Raw genomic sequence first — 22,261 nt, forward strand, 5'->3', positions numbered from 1 at the left:
GTTGGACAACCCCAGGGTTTGAACCCAGGACCTTCTTGCTGTGAGGCAACAGCGCTAACAACTAAGCCACTGTGTCGCCCAGTTACATGCAGAAAGTAAATTTCGTTAGTATGTATGTACAAAATGACTAATAAAGTGTATTCTATTCTATTCTATATGGAACAATTATATTAATGTGACATGTAAAATATGGCATATAAATCAAATCTGAGTATTGTCTACTGTGGTCCACCTGAGTGTTTTGAAAATAAACATCTCACAGTAAAACATGTTATTTCTCCTCAGCATACCCAACACAAGCCTACAGGGCCACTTTACCTCTGTAGATGACACCAACAAACCAACCAACACACATAATGTTATTGATTGATTGATTTATTGATTTATTTATTGATTGATTCCTCCATCATTACCTTTTTGTTGTTTATCTGTTTTCTCTTCAGTGCAACTACATTTAACATCCAAGGCTTCGTGGCGTCATGATGAAGAGTGTGGTGGGGGATGCACTCCTCTTCCTGATGCTACTCCTGATAGGGCTTGCTAAGGGAACACGTAAGACACCGCCTTATATATTCCTATAGGGTTAGACTGAAACACAGTGACATGTCATACCTCAGACAATGTACAGTTTGGGGCATCTGGGAAGCTGTTAAGCTTTTAGGCTGTTGTCCCAAAAGTATCCCACTTACGCCGAAAACAGGACCTAAAAAGGACCGGCATGAATAATGTGAACAGGCTTTCCTGGTGGTAATTTTACAGATTCATTACAACTCAAACAGAATTTAATCCAATTTTAATACATTAATCCGGCCCGTGTTAATGAGCTCTCTGTATGCAGTCTGAAATATGTTTCTATTTTTCTCTCTCTTCTTGTACTTTCGTTTTATTTAGACTTCACTCCTCCAGCGAAACCCAAGCTGACCAGCTGTCGTTCCCCGGAGAAAGAGACCTTCACGTGCTGGTGGGAGCCAGGCTCTGACGGGGGTTTGCCGACCACCTATGCCCTCTTCTACCACAAGGAAAAGTTAGTGACCCCTCACCACTCTGTTTTGCAGTCCATACAATCAAGCACTCATTTCATTTTTCCATTTGTGCAACTTTGAATTGTTTAAGTAGACCCTCACTTATTCAAACACACTCTGTACATTGGAAATGTTTATTCCCTGCTGTTATCCAGATCAAATGTACAAAAAGTACAATAGAATAATCTTAAATTTCTATTAACAAGGACTGAAATATTTAGCCCCAGCACAAAGACAATGGATGTGACATATTTCTTAGTCCAACAAATGTCCATGCGAAATTAAGCAATGCCAGGTAAAGGAACAGGAGTCAGGAATTATATGTTGAGATGTTTGGCTTAAGCAAAATGATGATGTGCTTGTTTTGCTTTTTTGTTGTTTTGTTTGAGTGATTCACTGAAATATACAGTGATTCTGCAGTCTTTTAATCAGTGGGAAGGTAATCAGGTACTAAAAGAGAGGAAAGAGTGTGCGCCACGATTGACTTGTTGCCACAAGGAAGGACAGAGTTCTTAGTTCTTAGTTGGAGTTCTTAGTGTAGAGGTGGTACAGCCCTAGAAGCAGGAAGATTGGGCATCTTAAGCAATTTTGTGCCTACACATGGATTAGAAATTTGATATGATAATCCACAGTGAGCCAGTAGACTGTGTGTAATTATGTAATATGAATAAAGTGAGGATAAAAACAAAACAAGTTGCAGTATTTCAGATGAGTTGTAGGAGCCCATTCAGAAGAGATTCATAGTAATCTCAACGGGAGATGTCTTACCTAGGCATAGAAATGAAGCTGGGAATGGTGCTGATGGCTCCAGCATTGACGCAGGACCCCATTAATATCAGGTATTAACATGCAGTCTGTATCAGAATACTACTATTGCTACTACTACTACCACTACTACTGCTAGAACTACTGCTACTACTACTACTACTACTACTACTACTACTAATTTCGGCTGCTCCTGTTAGGGGTCGCCACAGCAGATCATCGTTTCCATCTTTTCCTGTCCTCTGCATCTTCCTCTGTCACACCAATCACCTGCATGTCCTCCCCCACCACATCCATAAACCTTCTCTTTGGCCTTCCTCTTTTCCTCTTGCCGTCTACTTCTTCTTCTTCAAGGCTTACTTGTTAGCGAGGGTTGCCAGCACCATCAGGATGACATGCTTGCCAAAAGTCTCCTCCAGTTCTTTCTGTCCCGAGCTGATCTTGTTGCCTCCGATTACTTCAGAGTAACCCATTCTTTGATGTCATCATAATACTGCCTTTTTGGTCGGCCTCTCTTTCGCTTTGCTGGTGTAGTTCCCAAAATCGCTGTCTTTGTTAATTTACTTCCACATGGAGAACAGGTATGCCCAAAGAATGATAGCTTTCTTTTCATTATATGTGTCATTAGTCCTCTTTTTTCCCCTAATTCATTAAGGATGCTCGCATTCGTTCGTTTCTCTGTCCAATTTATTCGAAGCATCCTACAATAAGCTACATCTCTGCAGCCTCAATCCTGTTTACCATCGCTTTCTTAAATGTCCAACTTTCAGCTCCATGCTTCCTCTTGCCTGGCAGCTCCATATTCAGCATCCTTCCCCCAGTATACCCACTATCTCTCCTCCACACATGCCCAAACCATCTCAATCTTGCCTCTCTTGGTTTGTCTCCAAACCATCCAACCTGAGCTGTCCCTCTAATATACTCGTTCCTAATCCTGTCCTTCTTCGTCACGCCCAATGAAAATCTTAACATCTTCAACTCTGCCACCTCCAGTTCTGCCTCCTGTCTTTTCATCAGTGCCACTGTCTCCAAACCATATAACATAACTGGTCTCACAACCATCTTGTAAACCTTCACTGGTGCTTCACTCTTGCTGGTGCCTTCTGTCTCAAATCACTCCTGACACTCTTCTCCACCCACTCCACCCTGCCTGCACTCTCTTCTTCACCTCTCTTCTGCACTCCCCATTATTTTGAATAGTTGACTCCAAGTATTTAAACTCATCCGCCTTTTTCAACTCTACTCCATGCATCCTCACCATTCCACTGTCCACCCTCTCATTCCCTCATATATATTCCAGTTTGCTCCTACTGACTTTCATTCCTCGTCTCTCCAGTGCATACCTCCACCTCTCCAGGCATTCCTCAACCTCTCACTACAGATCACAATGTCATCCGTGCACATCATAGTCCACAGAGACTCCTGCCTTATCCTGTTCGTCAACCTGTCCATCACCATTGCAAACAAGAAAGGACTCAGAGCTGATCCTTGATGTAATCCCACCTCCACCTTTAACCCATCTGTCATTCCAACTGCACACCTCACTACTGTCACACTGCCCTCATACATATCCTGCACCACTCCTACATGATTCTCTGCCACTTCCGACTTCCTCATACCTACTCTCTTGGCAACCTGTCGTATGCTTTCTCTAAATCCGCAAAGACACAATGTAACTCCTTCTGGCCTTCTCTATACTTCTCCATCAACATTCTCAAAGCAAACATCACATCTGTAGTGCTCTTTCATGGCATGAAACCATACTGCTGCTCGCTAATCATCACCTCTCCTCTTAACCTAGCTTCTACCCCTCTTTTGCATAGTTTCATGCTGTGACTGATCAACTTCATACCTCTGTGGTTACTACAGCTCTGCACATCACCCTTATTATTGAAAATCAGTATGCTTCTTTTCCACTCCTCAGGCATCCTCTAACTTTCCAAGTTCGTGTTAAAACAATCTAGTTAAAAATCCCACTGCCATCTCTCCTAAACACCTCCATGCCGCCACAGGTATGTCATCTGGACCAACTGCCTTTCCACTCTTCATCCTCTTCATAGCTGCCCTGACGTCATCCTTGCTAATCCACTGCACTTCCTGATTCACTATCCCACATCAACCAACCTTCTCTCTCTCTCATTTTCTTCATCTGTCAGCTCCTTGAAGTACTCCTTCCACCTTCTCAGCACACACTTCTCACTTGTCAGCACATTTCCATCTCTATCATTCATCAACTTGCTGCACATCCTTCCCGGCTCTCTCCCTCTGTCTAGCCAATCAGAACAAGTCCTTTTCTCCTTCCTTGGTGTTCAACCTGTCATAAACACATTTTCCTTTGCCTCCACCACCTCTCTCTTTGCCTTATGCTGCATCACCTTGTACTCTTGTCTACTTTCTTCATCTCTTTGACTATCCCACTTCTTCTTTGCCAACCTCTTCCTCTGTATACTTTGCTGTACTTCCTCATTCCACCACCAAGTCTCCTTGTCTTTCTTCTTCTCCAGATGACATGCCAAGTACTTTCCTAGCTGTGTCCCTCACTATATCTGCAGTGGTTGCCCAGCCATCCAGCAACGTTTCACTACCACACAGTACCTTTCTTAACCCTTCCCTGAACGCCACACAACATTCTTCCTTCTTCAAAATCCACCATTTGATCCTTGGCTGTGCCTTCACTCTCTTCCTCTTCTTGATCTCCAAAGCCATCCTACAGACCACCATCTGATGCTGCCTAGCTATGTTCTCCCCTGTCACCACCTTGCAGTCTCCAATCCCTTTCAGATTGTGCCTCCTACATAAGATATGGTCCACCTGTGTGCACTTTCCTCTACTTCTATATGTCACCCCGTTTTCCTCCCTCTTCTTGAAATATGTATTCACCACAGCCATTCCCATCCTTTTTTAAAAACCCACCACCATCTGTTCTTCCACATTCCTCTCCTTGACACCATACCTACCCATCATCTCCTCATCACCTATGTTCCCTTCACCAACATGCCCATTGAAGTCTGCTCAAATCACCACTCTCCTCCTCGGGTACACTCTCAACCACTTCATCCAAATCACTCCAGAATCCTTCTTTCTCTTCCATCTCACACCCAAGCATATGCGCTGATAACATTTATCACCACACCTTTTATTTCCAGCGTCATACTCATAATTTTGTCCAACATTCTCTTCACCTCCAACACACTCTTGACATACTCCTCCAGAATTACCCCTACCCCAATTCTCCTCCCATCCACACCATGATAAAAGAGTTTGAACCCTCTTCCGATGCTCCTGGTCTTACTTCCCCTTCCACATGGTCCTTCGCTCCATCATATCAGCCAGCTCTCCCTTTACCAGACATAGTGCCAACATTCCAAGTTCCGACTCTCCCCTCCACACTCCTACCCTTCCTCTTCTCCCGCTGCCTCTGGCCATGCCTTCCCCTCTCCTTCTCCTTTGCTCAACAGTAGCATAGTTTCCACCGGCACTCTGCTGGCCAACAGTATCGATGGCGGTTGTTGGTTACCCGGGCATTGACCATTTCGGTATGGAAATCTGATTTATGATCCGCATATTTGATTTAGCAAAGATTTTACGCCGGATGCCCTTCTTGACAAAACCCCATTTATCTGGGCCTGGGACCAGTACTAAGAATGCACTGGCTTGTGCATCCTCAGTAGCTGGCTTAGTCTGTATCAGAATATGTTATCTGAATATATACATTTACACAGCAAAATAAGAGAAGTGAAAATGAAACACTAAATAAAATAAGTATGGCTAACCTGGAGGTGGATGGCATACCTAACCCCAACAGTGGCTCCTAAAGGTCAGCTTTGACTGGTTACACCAGTAGCTATTACTTTTAAGGACTTAGTTCATGAATATGTTTTTTGGAGCACAGCTTGTCATCAAGCCAGAAACCAAGGTATTTATAAGGAGATACTCTTTTAATTGGTGTCCCATTAAGAGTGGCAATATTCACTTCAGTGGAACTGTTAGTTATGGTTGTGGTTTGGATGCAGCTTGGATACGTGGTAGCACATAGGAAGGTGTTCAGAAATACTCTGGGTCCGCGGTGGTGTAGCGGTCTACGCACCGGCTTTGTGTCAATGCAGTTGCCCACTGGGGACCGGGGTCAGATCTGACTATGGCCGGACTCGATTAAGCAGCAATAAATGGCAACACTGTCTTCGGGAGGGGGGGGCGAGGTTGGCTTGTGTTCGTCACACGAATGCGTCTCTGTGTGTGTCGGAAAAACCAGTGGTTTGGCTTGGATTAGCCTCGTCACGAAAGTGGGGAGGCGTCTCCTTCGAGACTGCCGGCCAGAGAGATGCAGTTGGCGAACGCATGCAGTACGAGGGTGGGTGTTTGGAACTAAAATAGGGATCGATTGGCCACTAAATTGGGAGAAAAAGGGAAAAATCAGAAATAAATGTATTAAAAAAAACTCTTTTTTCTGGATCAAGGGCTAAATTAATGCCACGAAGTACAGTTTGTTAGGATTTTTTTCTCCATTCATCGACCCAAAGATCTTCTCCTGCTTTTATGATATATCTTCATCCTTGAAGTATGTCAAGATATTGCAATGTACTCACTTCTTTATAAAACTTGTGATTAATTAAGTGTTGAAAGATTAATGAACACGGCACTCTTCTCTTAATTTCTAATACAGCGTAGGCCTGCTTATTGCAGCCATAGTGCATATTGTAACAACCACGAATAAGTAGACTCGCTAGCCCTTGGCTAACGGGTTGGACCCTTTAGTCAACTGGTTAACGTTGTCGCCTGTGGTGCGGGAGATCCAGGTTCGTGTCCTGGCTGCGGCGGTTCCCGGGCTGCCCACCCCCGTATGGCTGCCCCCCCCCCGAATTCGCTACACTGGTGTCAGAAGTGGGCTGGTGAGACCGTGAGGCCATTGGAAGGGTAGTGAAACGACCACAAGTAAGTAGACTCACTAGCCCTTGGCTAAGGGGCCGGAGTCTTTAGTCAATTGGTTAACGTAGTCGCCTGTGGTGTGGGAAAGCCGGGTTCACGTCCTGGCTGCGGCGGTTCCCAGGTCGCCCCCCAGTATGGCTGCCCCCCTCCGAATTTGCGACAATATTACAGCCGGCAGCCATACCAGCATGTACCTTGGCTCTGCTAAATGACAGAAGCTAAACAGGTATGGGCTTGGCTAGTACTTGGATGACAGACCTCCCGGGAAACTGAGTTGCTGCTGGAGTGATGCTGGTGGGCCAGCAGGGGGCAGTCTCCCCTCTTGTCCTAATAAAAACAACAAATATCAAATCCCAATATCCCAGTGCAGTGACGGGGGTACTGTGCTGTAGAGGATGCCATCCTTCAGATGATACTCTGAACCAAGGTTCTGACTCACTGTGGTCATTAAAGATCCCATGACACTTACCGCAAAGAGTAGGGGGGTGGTTCCCTGTGTCCTGGCAAAATTCCCAACCTGGCTTTCTACATCTGGCCACCTAATCATCCCCCAATGTAATTGGCTCAATGATTCCTCTCTCTCCAACTCAAGCTGATGTATGGTGAGTGTTCTGGTGCAAAATGGCTGACGTGTATCACCCAGGTGGGTGTTACACATTGGTGGTGGTTGAAGTGAGGCCCCCTCTTCAATTAGAAGCACTTTGGGTGTCTAGAAAAGCTCTATATAAATGTAAATATTATTATTATTATTATTATTCTGTGATGGACTGGCGGCCTGTCCAGGGTGTCTCCCCGCCTGCCGCCCAATGACTGCTGGGATAGGCTCCAGCATCCCGTGACCCCGGTTGGGATAAACGGCTTGGATAATGGATTATTATTATTATTATTATCATCATCATTGGCTCACATCTAACCCATTGCAATCACAAGCTGCCACGATAGAAAAATATATTCCCTATCAATATTGTAATTTGTCTTTCTGTCTCTCAAATGCTCACTTTCTTTCTCCTGCTCTTATGTTCTCAAAATCTGCTCAAAATCTAAAATTTGACAGCAGTTTACATATCCATACACAAGACACACATTCAGGGGCACTCCGGGTGGCTCGCGTACCACATAAGGCTGAGTCCTTACTGCAGCAGCCTGGGTTCGGGTTCCGGCCTGGGCCCTTTACGTCATGTCATCCCCTCTCTCTCCCCTGCCTTTCCTGTCTCTCTCTCTCTTGACTATTGCTATCGAATAAAGGTTGAAAATGCCCCAAAAAAAAAAATCTTAAAAAGAAGGCATGCATCCATACATGAGTTCCCACTCACACAGTTAACATACCATTCGTCTCCCTCTCTCACAGCTCTGACACGGCGTATGAATGTCCAGACTACCATACTGCTGGGGAGAACTCTTGTTTCTTCAACAAGAACGACACATCGATCTGGGTCAACTACAACATTACTGTGGTGGCCACCAATGCCCTAGGCAGCAACTTCTCTGACCCTGTGGATGTCGACGTGGTCTATATTGGTGAGGTTTCAATAATTTCAGAAAGCTTATCAGATTGGAATATTTTGGTCAGGAAACCTTACCCAACTTGAGTCAGATGTGCCTCAAATTGTGCAAAATGAGTTTTCCAGGAAATTGTCAATGCTTTTCCGTGAGGCTAGCACCCACACAGTGGTTTGTGCTAGTCCCAAAAGGGGATAACTCACCCCTTGCAACTGCTTAACTTATATAATTCCTTTAAATATGTGTAGCCCGTGGAATTAGATACCACACAGGACACAATTACTTCCGGGGTTCTTGTAGCTTTAATTTTATTGTTTGAACCTTCGAATGCAGATCGTTTTACTGAGTGCATAAATTCCTGTGTCTTTCGAGCAAACAGCTCATAAATGTTCACAGATGTGGCAAGTTTAACAGAAAAGATTTTAAAAGGAAAATAATAAATACAAAATACAAAATACGGTGCAAAATACGGCAGTGGACTATGTATGTTAAACAGGGTTTAACAAAGACATGTGGAACTTCCTGAAGATTGCACAACTTCTCACTCTGTCAGTTACCTTTAAACAGAATTAAAATGCATATAAAACCTTTACATTTCCCTTACTACCCAAATACAATGGCATGGTGTGGCTTTATGCACGCCAACATTACCTTGTCATGCCTGCAATGGCGAACAGTGGTCGACGGCTCGCGCCCAAAATCCCCGAACATCAACTCCAGTAACGTCTAAATCAAACCATCGTGTCAAATTACCGACATACAATATTGTTTGGAATAATGTTACAGGTATATTTCACAAGATATTTACCCTTACTTACTACGGAGTCAGAGCACCGTCACACCGCAATCTTCAGGTGGTTCACACAAGAAAAAAGAAAGAATACCCAAGATGCACTTGGATAACTTGCAGAAAGAGTACCCAAGATGCACTTGGATAACTTGCACGGAGTTACAATAAAAGTCCGCAACACTGCCACTTACTGGTCAAAACATGCGATGACAACTGTAATGAATGAAAGGTCACGTGTTTAACTTGACCTACTCACGGGTGTACGTGCAGTGCGTGTGACGTATACAGGAAGTGAGAAGCGCATGTTATGAAGGTTGTATGTCGGATGAACGCTAGTAAAAGCTACACAGTTAAGAACCTACGAAGTCGGCTCGTTCTTGAATTATTCTTATGTCAGTAAGACAAGGCGTCTACGGACATTACATGGTGTCAGAATAGTCTGTGTATCGGAACACGAGCGGTCATGCCGAAGTTTAATCCGCCGAGTGAATTCAAGTTTGACTGCCCCGTTGAATGGCCGGAGTGGAGACAACGGTTTTCGCGCTTCAGGCTCGCGACAAAGCTGGATAAAGACGACGGGGAGATTCAAGTGAGTTCGCTGATTTATGCAATGGGCAGCGAGGCTGAAAAGATATTCAGCTCGTTTGACTTCGCGGCGGAGGGTGATAAAGTGGACTATGATATCGTACTGAAAAAGTTCGACGGCTACTTTATTCCCCGCCGTAACATCATACATGAGAGGGCGTGCTTCTATCAACGTAGCCAGCAGCCAGGAGAGACAGCGGAGATGTACATCCGGACATTGTATGAGCTGTCTGAACACTGTGAGTTTGGGGACAAGAGGGATGAACATATCAGAGATCGTCTGGTAGTGGGCATAAAAGATAAGGTGCTCTCCCGTCAGTTCCAGCTCACAGCGGACCTTACTCTGGTGAAAGTCATTGAACAAGTGCGCCAGGCGGAGGCAATAACAAAGCAGCTCAGCCTCCAAGCTAACCAACCAGAGGCCCTGCTGGCTAACGTCAATGTTGTCCGATGGCGGGACGAACGCCAAAACAAAAAGGGCGGACAGCGTCATGGTGGCGGCAGTCCGGCAACCAACAAAGTAGATGAATGCGGGAGGTGCGGCAAGACGCAGCACACCGATGAGCGGAAGTGTCCTGCAACGAAGAGTAAGTGCAACAAGTGTCATAAAAAGGGACATTGGGAGCGTGTATGTCACTCTAAAGCGGTGAGAGAAGTCACTGAAGAGGTTAAACAGCTGTACTTTCTGGGAGAAGTTGGCAAAGAGAGCAGTCAGGAAGATTGGACTGTTAGTTTAACAATAAGTGATGTACCAATAACCTTTAAAATTGACACGGGGGCTGACGCTACTGTTATCAACCAAGGGACATTTAAAAAGCTGAAGCCAAACATAAAACTGGGACCTCCTGACACATGCTTCATAAGCCCAGGTGGAAACATCAGCTGCATAGGACAGTTTCAAGCCACAACCAACTACAAGGAGAAACAATACTCCTTTCCAGTGTATGTGATCAAGGGGAGAGGCAGCTGTCTGCTGAGTCGTCCAGAGGCAGTGGAGATGGGTCTAGTGAAGCGGATGAATGAGGTCAGTGGAGTTTTCGGTTCAAGTGGACTGCTGAAAACAGACCCAGTGAAGATAGCTCTGGTGGAGGGTGCCCAGCCATACGCGGTGCATACAGCCAGACGGATACCGCTGCCACTTGTACCACTGGTTAAGAAAGAACTGCAGCGCATGGAAAATGAGGGCATTATTGAAAAAGTGACTCAGCCCACAGAATGGTGCGCCGCTATGGTGCCGGTGCTGAAACCGAACAAGAAAGAGGTTCGCTGCTGCGCTGACCTCAGGAGGCTGAATCGAGCGGTGAAACGTGAGAAATACGTGCTGCCCACTATGGAGGAAATAATGCCAAGGCTCGCAGGGTCAAAGTTCTTCACAACGTTGGATGCAGCAAGTGGGTTTTACCAGATCCCCTTGCATGAAGACAGCAGGGGGCTCACCACTTTCATCACCCCATTTGGGAGGTATGCTTTCTGCCGCCTTCCATTTGGTATAACGAGTGCTCCAGAGATTTTCCAGAGAAAGATGGCGGAAACTCTGACCGGGCTAGAGGGCACAGAGGTGTACATGGATGACATCCTTATACATGGAGAGACTGAGGAAATCCATGACCGGCGCCTAGCAGAGGCGCTGGGGGTCATTGAAACAGCAGGTCTCAAACTGAACCAAGCGAAATGCAAGTTCAAACAGAAACAAGTCCGCTTCCTTGGTCATATCATCAACGAGGCAGGCATCAGACCTGACCCGGACAAAGTGGCCGGAATAGAGAACTTTCCTCAGCCCCAGAACGTGACGGAACTCAAGAGGTTCCTCGGGATGGTGAACTATTTGGCAAAATACGTCCCAGAGCTGTCCACTGTAGGTCAGCCGCTTTATGGACTGCTTGAAGCAACGACAGAGTGGCTGTGGGGACCTGCACAGAACACAGCATTCCAAGACCTTAAAGCAGCACTCGCCACCGCCCCGGTACTCACCTTTTATGACGTCACTAAGGCTACGGTGGTGTCAGCAGATGCCAGCAGCTACGGGCTGGGGGGCGTTCTGCTCCAGCAGCACGGGGAACACTGGAAGCCCGTGGCCTACTGCTCCCGACGGCTGAGTGACGCAGAGACAAGGTACGCACAGATCGAGAAAGAGTGCTTAGCCAGCGTCTGGGCATGTGAAAGGTTCGAGAAGTACCTGTTTGGGCTTGACAATTTCAGACTCGTCACCGATCATAAACCACTAGTGCCTCTCATGAACAGCAAAGACTTGGATAATGTGCCCATTAGGTGCCAGAGACTGTTAATGAGGCTGATGCGTTTCAATGCAGTGGCTGAATACGCACCAGGCAAAACTTTAGCTGTGGCTGATGCACTCTCCAGAGGCCCAGAGCAGTGCTACGGAGATGGTGCTTCTCATGATGATGTTGCAGCGCACATTGATGCCATCGTGTGCCAGGTGCCTGCCACACCTCAAAGGATGCAGGAGATAAAACAGAGCACGGATGGGGATCTGCAGCTCCAGACAGTGTTGGGCTTCATCAGACACGGCTGGCCTGGGTATGTCGATAAAGTGCCGGAGACAGTCAGAGACTTTTATCAGGTGAGAGGGGAGTTATCTGCGGTAGATGGTTTAGTCATCAGAGGCAGTCGTATCGTCATTCCCACAGAGATGAGGGAGGTGATCTTAGACAGAATACACGACGGGCACCAGGGGATAGTTAAGTGCAGAGAGAGAGCTAGCCAGTCAGTGTGGTGGCCCAAAATGACAGAGCACATTACAACAAAGATACAGCAATGTCAATTCTGCAGAGAACACAAGAACACACAGAGAAAAGAGCCTTTAATGTCAAGTGAGCTCCCATCCAGACCATGGCAGAAAGTTGGCATAGACCTGTGTGAGTACAAAAAGCAAAACTACTTGATAGTGTCTGACTATTATTCCAGGTTTTTGGAGATCCTAAATCTACCAACAACTACTAGCAGTCAGGTTGTAGCTAGGCTGAAGGCTACATTTGCACGTTTTGGTATCCCTGAAATTGTAGTTAGTGATAATGGGCCACAGCTAGTTTCAGAAGAGATGAGGAGGTTCAGTGAGGATTATGATTTCATCCATGTGACTTCAAGCCCACACTACCCCCAGAGTAATGGACAGGCAGAGAGGGCTGTTCAGATAGCCAAAAGCATATTAAGGCAGGAAGACCCTCTCCTCGCCCTGTTGACATACAGAGCTACACCCTCTTCTTCCACTGGAGCCAGTCCAGCGGAATTGCTCATGGGTAGGAGACTCAGAACCACCTTACCCACATTGCAGCATAACCTGAAACCGGCCTGGCCTAAAGAGGAACTGATCAAAACCGCTGACGCCGCAGCCAAATCGAGGCAGGCTTTCTACTACAACCGCAGGAACGGCGTGCGGACACTGCGCCCACTGAACTCAGGTGACGCAGTACTCACCAAACCTGATGGACAGAAAACATGGACAATGCCAGCAGTAGTTCACAGTCAGAGCTCCACTCCCAGATCCTACATAGTGGAGACAGCTCAAGGTGAACATTACAGAAGGAACAGGCGCCACCTGTTGGCCAGACCCAAAACACTCACCTTTGTCAGCAGGGATCCTGACCATGTCACTCCAGGGGAGAATGGAAACACGGATGAGTCCCGAGCAGCAGAAATGCCAACTTCCACACCATATGTTACTCGCTCTGGAAGGGTGAGCAAGCCAGCAATCCGGCTGGATTTGTGAGGCGTATGGACTTGTGTATTGTGGGGGATTTTTTATTTTTTTTGTGAAAAGGGGGGTGATATACAGGTTAGAAAATCATCTTAGAGGGGGAGATGTAATGAATGAAAGGTCACGTGTTTAACTTGACCTACTCACGGGTGTACGTGCAGTGCGTGTGACGTATACAGGAAGTGAGAAGCGCATGTTATGAAGGTTGTATGTCGGATGAACGCTAGTAAAAGCTACACAGTTAAGAACCTACGAAGTCGGCTCGTTCTTGAATTATTCTTATGTCAGTAAGACAAGGCGTCTACGGACATTACAACAACCAAAACTATAAAAATACACTCACAATCTGCTTCACAATTTAAATACATCAAATGACATTTTACATGGCTTGACAGTGTAACAATTACATATATTAACAGTTAAACTATACTAAATTTAAGTGGAAAATCATTTAACATATTTAACGGATTTACCACCCGGCTACATATGTAACGTCTATAATGTCATCTTATTGGATATACAGCAATCATATTTAGTGCTTACATTTAGGAGGACCAGACTAGATCATGAAATATCCAAAGAACAAAGGAACTATTTCATTTAAAAATATGTATATCAGGGTGTCCGGGTAGCGTGCCGGTCTATTCTGTTGCCTACCAACACGTGGATTGACAGTTCGAATCCCCATGTTACCTCTGGCTTGGTCGGGCGTCCCTACAGACACTATTGGCCGTGTCTGCGGGTCGGAAGCCGGATGTGGGTATGTGTCCTGGTTGCTGCACTAGCACCTCCTCTGGTCAGTCAGGGCACCTGTTCCGGGGGGGGGGACTGGGGGGAATAGCGTGATCGTCCCACGTGCTACGTCCCCCTGGCGAAACTCCTCACTGTCAGGTGAAATGAAGCGGCTGGCGACTCCACATGTATTGGCGGAGGCATGTGATGGTGTGCAGCCCTCCCCGGATCGGCAGAGGGGGTGGAGCAGCGAGCGGGAAGGCTCGGAAGAGTGGGGTAATTGGCCAAGTCCAATTGGGGAGAAGAAAAGAAACGGGGGGAAATGTACATCATACCCTTGACTCTAATCTGAAAATGCTGTCTCTTTTTTGTCTCTGCTTTTTGGAAAGTCCTGAATTGATTATCAGTACAAAGGAATGCCTAGTGTCCACTCATTGGCCACATTATTCAAGTATATGTCTGCACATGCAGTACAGTACTGCAAGTGCTACTACAAATCACTCCTGCAGTACTGTTTTGTTTTGTTTTTTTTCTATTCTTTAGAGATGTGCATGCATTTACTGCTACATTAGCAACAAATGGAAGAACATGTTTGGCCGAGCTAAATGTTTTAATAACCCTTTCTACCTACAGCTGTTTTTGGCTTACTGATTCTAAAGCCATGTTCAGTCTTGGTAAAGAAATACTCTTCCACTCCTCGCTCTGTTATTCACCTGTCTGATCTTGTGTATACACACAAACGCACACATACATACACAAGCAAACACATACACTCTCTCTCTCTCTCTCTCTCTCTCTCTCTCTCATTCACGCCATTTCGTTCCACTCTCCCCAGTCCAGCCTCACACTCCTGAGAATGTGTCGGTGGCCGTAATAGAAGACGAGGATGGGCCGTTCCTCCGAGTCTCGTGGGAGCCACCGCGCAAGGCTGACACGCGCTCTGGGTGGATCACTCTGATATATGAACTCCGTGTCAAGCTGGAGGGAGATGACAAATGGGAGGTAGGACTGGGCAGGGATCAGTGTGCTATCCCCAAGGAGCTAGTATGTTTATGTTCTCTTTAATCTTTATTTTCCTGCTACCCCATTTATTTATTTATTTATTTATTTATTTATTTTTGGCCCTCAACTATTTCCATGTACTTTCAACCTGAAACTCAATTCAAACTTTAAAATGGACAGCTCCTAATAGAATGTTTGGGCGTCATTCAGCTTCTTAATATTCTTTGTAGTTTTGGGGATATTTAACTTATTTTGCATTTTTCCCCTATTGGAATTAATGGCGCAAAGTCCTGTTTTTGAGACAAGGATTTACTCTGGCCCTCTTAACCATAACCAATGATAATTTTCAAACTCAGACATTACAAAATTGTTGCCAGTCAGACAGAAGGTGGCCCTATAGTTAAATATCCAAATGTTCTATTTTGAAGGGGAGTGTCTCCCACATAGTAAGTCTAATTAAGACCAAATTTGGTACACATATTCAGGCATATATACTGTACAGCTTTCCCATTCAGACCACCAAAGTTCACCTGGAAAATGTTCTTGCCATTTTGAATTAATTAAAAACCCCATTTTTGCAAATTTCTCATACACTTTTGAACCAATTTCCATCAAACCTTGTCAGAACCATATGTGGACCAAGCCTTTTAAAACTTTTTCATAGAGTTTATATTTTTTGCAGTTGTTGAAGATTTTAGTCAGTAAATCTGAAAGAAGGTGAGCCTAAAAGACAAATTGCTATAGCTCCATGACAATTACCTTTATTGTTAAAAAACTTATTGGAGACTCGAGGGGATAATAAAAATAGTAACCAATATGGTGGCATAAGAAAGTAATGATTTGTTATTGGTTACATGCCATCTAGCACCTGAGTTAGAGATAATCAAGAGCCCTCATTAAGTAAGAGGTCAGTATGCAGATTTACAGATATCTAGAAAATAATCATCAGATACTGGTTGAATCATATAGTATCTAACAGTCTGTTCTTAAGTAACTTGTTATTCAGAAACTTCTTGTTAACTTTTCATTAACTTACAGCTAGGTCCTCATTTATTTACTACTTGTTCCTTGGTAATTACTCAGAATTCTGTGTACAGTGTTGTAAAATGCTGACCAAATGTTTTGAAAATTGTTACATATGCTATGGGACCAGTTATTATTCAGGACGCAAAAATTGGTCAAAACTACTTCCAGTGTTGGGCATCCGGGTAGCGTAGTCAGGGGCGCAACGGGGGGGGGAGGTGCAGAGGGCGCAATGCACACGGGCACCGCATCAACGGGGGCGCCAAAAGGCCATACGCAAAGAAAAAAATCATAATTAAAACATATAACATGTAACTATATATTCTAATCCAAAATTGTCATCTAAGTAATAATATTTATAAATATTAAACTTGTAAAAAAACAAATAGGCCTATGATGATGACCTTTATTACGTAGCACTTTTCATGCACAAAATCCAACTCAAAGTGTTTTACGTCAATGGAAATCAGAAAAATTCGAGAATGAAGAAAATACGTACAAAAAACAAAAGCACATTGAACTAAAAGAAATAAATCAAGTTAAATAGAATGATTAAATCATGCAAATAAAAGGAAATAGTCAAAAGTGCCTTTCATTAAAATAACGCAATTAAATCAAACAGGGTGAGGGCTAATCAAAAGCTGAGCTGAAAGATTTGTTCAACAGTCTCTTGAAACAGTTTACAGATCCTGCCTCTGTTATTTCTTGGTAGGGTGTTCCATAATTTGGGAGCATTGTTGGAAAAAGGCTGCATCCCAAATCCTCTTTTGAGTGAGGCTTTGTGATTTAAAAAAAAGAAAGAAAGAAAGAAATAGAAGAACTGAGTGATCTTGAAGGAATAAAACAGCATGCTGTAATGTGGCCAGGTCCTAAGCCATTAAGGGATTTGTATACAAGTAAAAGGACTTTAAAATCGATTGTAAAATATAGTGGGAGCTAATGAAATGTGGCCACAGTAATATACTCTTGCCTCTTTGTTCAAGCTGCAGAGTTGTGGATAAACTGAAGCTTCTCAACAGACTTTTTGGGAAGGCCAGTAAAAAGGGCATTGCACTAGTCCAATAATGTCCAATAATATTGTGATAAATGCGTGAGTTAGCTTTTGGCCTCTTTCTGGGTTAGGAAGGGCTTTATCTAAGCATTCTTTTCAATATGAGATATAGCAATTCTTGTCACCTTATTTGTAAAATATAATAGTCAAATATAACACCCAGGGTGTTACTTCTGATTTGAACCATGAGTCAGATTCCCAAATCTTGTAAAGATTTCCTCACTTTTGGCTTTGGGGCCGACCAAAGGGATTTCATTAAGTTTTAGGAAACTTGTACCTAATTACTGAAAGCAAACAGACAAGCAGTGAATGATTTTGACATCTGCATCATTTGACTCTAAAGAAGTATATAGTTTTGTATCATCAGCGTAGCTAGAGATTCTGTCCTTTGATGATATCACCTAATGGAAGTATGTTTAATGAGAAAAGCAAGGGACCAAGACAGCTTCCTCGTGCCATGTCGTATGTATCATTGTATCATCCCCTGTGTTTTTGTAGTTTGAGCAAATCAAAATACAGAAAATGGTCATTTCAACAAAATTACACAGTTTTGTGAAAAATTTCTAATTATATCTCAATTGTGTGTGTGTGTGTGTGTGTGTGTGTGTGTGTGTGTGTGTGTGCGCGCGCATGTGTGTGTGTGTGTCTATATATATGTGCATTAATCTCAGGAGCACCGTGCAGGTCAGCAGAAGATGTTCAATATCTTCAGTCTGCGTTCTGGTGGAGCATACCTTGTTCAGGTGCGCTGTAAACCAGATCATGGCTTCTGGAGCGAATGGAGTTCCACTACCTACATCAAAGTTCCTGACTGTAAGACATCCTAAAAACCAACAGCTTCACTACATAATACACATCATATTTTCATATATAGTAATATGATTGACAAGTATATACTGAATGGAAAAATAAGACATAATAACAATTTTATGTGTTTTTAAGCATTGAACTTATATGCTTATCATTTAGTTATAAAATTAATAATGATGAGGTATATCATGAATGGATTAAGTATGTCATAGGCGAATAACGGTTACAAATAGTGATGAATCACAGAAAATGATTCTATTATGTTTTGTAGACATCCCTCGGGAAAGGTCCATGGGGATCCTCATAGCAACCCTCTCTGTCTTCATCTTCCTCATCCTCACTTGGATGCTAAACATTAAGTGCCACAGGTGAGAGAATAATAAATGATCCTCTATGGGATTTAGTCTATGGTCTTTAGAAATACTTCCATTTTTGTTGCAATAATAATACATCACTATGGTTTACCATAACTCAAGTACTGACAAAACATTACTCTATTGATCCTAATCCCTGTCATATATCTGATTTTAATGATTTCAGTGTAAAGCATTGCCTGTTGCCCCCAGTTCCTGGCCCTAAGATCAAAGGATTTGATAAGCAGCTTCTTAAGGTAAATAGGGAAATATGGCACAATGTTTTGATGTAAACATTGACTATCTTTAGCCACCAAAACCTGTAATATACGTGTAATATCTTTAATAATTATTAATCCCACCTTGCATCACTGCTTTCCTACCATTGATACATATTTTTATCTGTAGAATGGTAGGTCTGAGGAGATCTTCAGTGCACTTGTAGTGCCTGGTTTCCCACCAACCACTTCACCTGACTATGAGGAGTTGGTGGTGGGGTATTTGGAGGTTTATGCCCCTGAGGAACAGGAGCTGATGCTGGAAGAGAACAAAGACCCGGGGGGCTGCCTCAAATCCAAGGATTCCCCATCTGATAGCGACTCTGGCTGGAGCAGTTGTGACAGCCACACATTGATGATGGAGAGGTGTGGAGATGCAAAGGAGGAGGAAAGAGAGAAAGAAGAGAAGAATGGCACGGTGAAGGGGAAGCAGAGTTCCCAAACATGCTGGGAGGAGGGAGAAGTCAACCAGATCCATGAGGATATGGTCAGCCCTGACATGTCCAATGAGAGAGTAAAGACCTGGCCGTGTTTCTCTCCTCTGCCTCAGTACAACTCCACACCTTCAGACCAGCAATGCTCACTGGACACTACCAAGCACTTGTACTTCTCTGACAGCCTCTTCCCCCCATCTTCCTCAAGCTCTCACACAGACCAACTTGGCTACAGCACCAAGGAAGGCCTGGCTCTAAGGTCTGCCCAATGGGATTGCCACCATCAGTCTCACCAGCTTCATCCCCAGATACAGCCTCAACAGCCCCTTCAGGCTCTCAGCAATTTCAACATCCCCGGTATAGAGCACAAACAGGTAGGCACTGGGCTGCAGTTACCATTCTTCAGGTCCATGGAGTATGTTGAGGTCCAAAGGGTCAACCAAAATGACATGGTGCTTCTACAGCCCCTGTCAACAGGCCATGGCCAAAAAGAGGGTCACTCTCACACATTTAAGAGGGGGGACTACAGTAAGGTGAAGGGGGTGGACAGTGGAAACATGCTGCTACTCCAGAGAGCGGTAGAGGTGATGGAGGAGGAGAGGGACAGGTGCCCTTGTGACAGCCAGGTTAGTGATGGAGAAACAGAGAGCTGCTACACAACATCCACCGCTGATACCACCCAGATGTCAAGGAAGCCAACAGTTTGTATCCTGCCTCCCATGACTCTCCAGGAAGACATGGCCTTGGCTGCAAATGGGTATGTGGATACAGCCACTATGCTGACCACTTAGTAGGGACTTTAAAGCCCAATTAGCAGGTCTGACACAGTCCCAGGCCTGAGTTGGCTAGGCTGGGATATAAAACTAAAGAACATTTTAAGATGCCATCTCAAAAAGACCTGATGAGATTTTTCCATCAAAGACATACTGTTTATCATCTATTGTGTTTTAATATATACAAGCTTGAAAAAAAAAATTCATTCCACACCTTCCAATGAAATTCAAAAATGATTTATTTCATCCATCCATTATCCAAGCCACTTATCCCAATCAGGGTCGCGGGATGCTGGAATCTATCCCAGTACACATTGGATGGCAGGCAAGGAGACATCCTGGACAGGCCGCCAGGTCATCACAGGGCCGATACATTCACACCTAGGGACAATTTAGTATGGCCGAGTCACCTGACCTACATATCTTTGGACTGTGGGGGGAAACTGGAGCACCCACCCAGAGGAAACCCATGCAGACATGGGGGAGAACATGCAAACTCCACACAGAGGATGACCTGGGATGACAGCTACAGTTGGATAACCCCGGGGTTTGAACCCAGGATCTTCTTGCTGTGAGGCGACTGTGCTAACCACTGCACCCCGTGCCACCACCATATCCAACATATCAACAACAACAAAAAATCCATTGTCCAAGAGAGCGAACACCAGCCAAGATGACTGTCAGAATTGCCGGTCTGTATGGGTTAGCAGTTAGCTTAGCTGGCCCTGCTTCCGCATCCTGACAGACCGCCCTCTGTCTTTTTTGTTCTGTTTTTGTTTTTTTTTTGTTTTTTGACAATTTGATCCCATCAACCATACAAACCTGGGGGACATTATACAACATCTGAAATCCTCCTCCTGCTGCCTTGATATTCTGCCAACAGGATTTTTCAAAAAAGGTTTCTTATTGCATGTCCTCAGATCTTCTACAAATTGTCAACACATCTCTTCTCTTAGGTCTCTTCCCACAGGCCCTGAAAACTGCAGTCATCAAGCCACTCTTAAAAAAGAATAATCTAGACAATTCACTAATGAACAGTTATAGGCCTATATCAAACCTCATAATTCTGAGTAAAATAATTGAAAAAGCTGTTTTCCAGCAGCTGAACAAATTTTTGGCACTAAACAACAGTTTCAATGTCTTCCAGTCAGGATTTTGATCGCACCACAGCACTGAGACTGCTCTTGTTAAGGTCTTTAATAACATCTACTTAAACACAGACAGTGGCAGAATCTCAGTCCTGGTATTATTGGATCTCAGTGCTGCATTTGACACAGTTGACTACAAGATATTACTGGACCAATTGGAAAACTGAGTGGGACTTTCTAGCACTGCACTAAACTGGGTTGAATCCCACTTAAAAGAGAGGGACTACTTTGTGTCTGTAGGTAATTACAAATCTAAGCATACAGTAATGACCCATGGAGTTCCCCAAGGCTCCATTCTAGGGCCACTTCTGTTTAATATGATATGCTGCCACTGGTCCAGATTATGTTACCATAATTATGCAAATGACATGCAGATTTAAATTTTGGATTCACTTTAATTGAATTGTAATTGAATTTACTTTAATTTGATTGATTAAATTTAAATTATAGATTAAACTATTTTAATTAAAATTAAAATTAATTTAATCAATTGAGTAAGATTAAGTTAGATTTAAATCTTAAAAATTAATTTAATGTAATTCAAAACTTGATTTAAAATTTAAGTTTTAAAATGATTTATTTGAACAATTTAAATAATTATTTGACCATGGTACTGAATTTGATGATCATTTGTTAATTATGTGATACTTGATGCTTTTATTGAGATTGAATGTTACTCTGTTGTATACACCAAATATTAACCCTTTCTCGAGGTTACCCAATTCATTTGATTAATTTGGGATTTATGGTAACTTAACACTGCTGTAAAAATGTTCCCCTTAAAGTGATTTGTTTAAAATCAAAACTGGATAGAGTATAAGCGTTAAGTAAATTGTCCTGAACTTTTATATGGGTAAATGTTTTATTCACACACTAAGGCACTGTCTTGAAATTGCTTGCAAGTTCAGAGAGATATATTTAATATTTTGTACAACGAAAAAAAAAAGAGATTCCCTTGGTGAATAGACCTCCCTTGGTGTGGCGGTCTATTCCGTTACCTACCAACACGGGGCTCGCCGGTTCGAATCCCGTGTTACCTCCGGCTTAGTCGGTCGTCCCTACGGACACAATTAGCCTAGTTTGTGGATGGAAAGCCGGATGTGGGTATGTGTCTTAGTCGCTGCACTAGCGCCTCCTCTGGTCGGTCGGAGTGCCTGTTCGGGGGGGGGGGGCTAGGGGAATAGCGTGATCCTCCCACGTGCTACGTCCCCCTGGTGAAACTCCTCACTGTCAGGTGAAAAGAAGCGGCTGGCGACTCCACGTGTATCGGAGGAGGCATGTGGTAGTCTGCAGCCCTCCCCGGATCGGCAGAGCGGGGGGGGGGGGCAGCGACCGGGACGGCTCGGAAGAGTGG

At 44.1% G+C, this 22,261-nt stretch overlaps 1 protein-coding gene across 1 annotated transcript; it reads left to right on the forward strand.

Annotated features, from left to right (window-relative positions):
- Positions 1-479: 479 nt before the first annotated feature.
- prlra (prolactin receptor a) lies at positions 480-19,777 on the forward strand. Its single transcript, XM_056290796.1, has 8 exons — positions 480-552; positions 892-1,024; positions 8,062-8,231; positions 14,871-15,037; positions 17,783-17,924; positions 18,193-18,289; positions 18,462-18,531; positions 18,683-19,777. Exons 1-8 carry the CDS (start codon positions 480-482, stop codon positions 19,775-19,777), a joined length of 1,947 nt encoding a protein of 648 aa, XP_056146771.1.
- Positions 19,778-22,261: the final 2,484 nt, after the last annotated feature.

Source organism: Lampris incognitus, chromosome 12, assembly GCF_029633865.1.
Source record: "Lampris incognitus isolate fLamInc1 chromosome 12, fLamInc1.hap2, whole genome shotgun sequence".
Taxonomy (NCBI): Eukaryota; Metazoa; Chordata; class Actinopteri; order Lampriformes; family Lampridae; genus Lampris; species Lampris incognitus.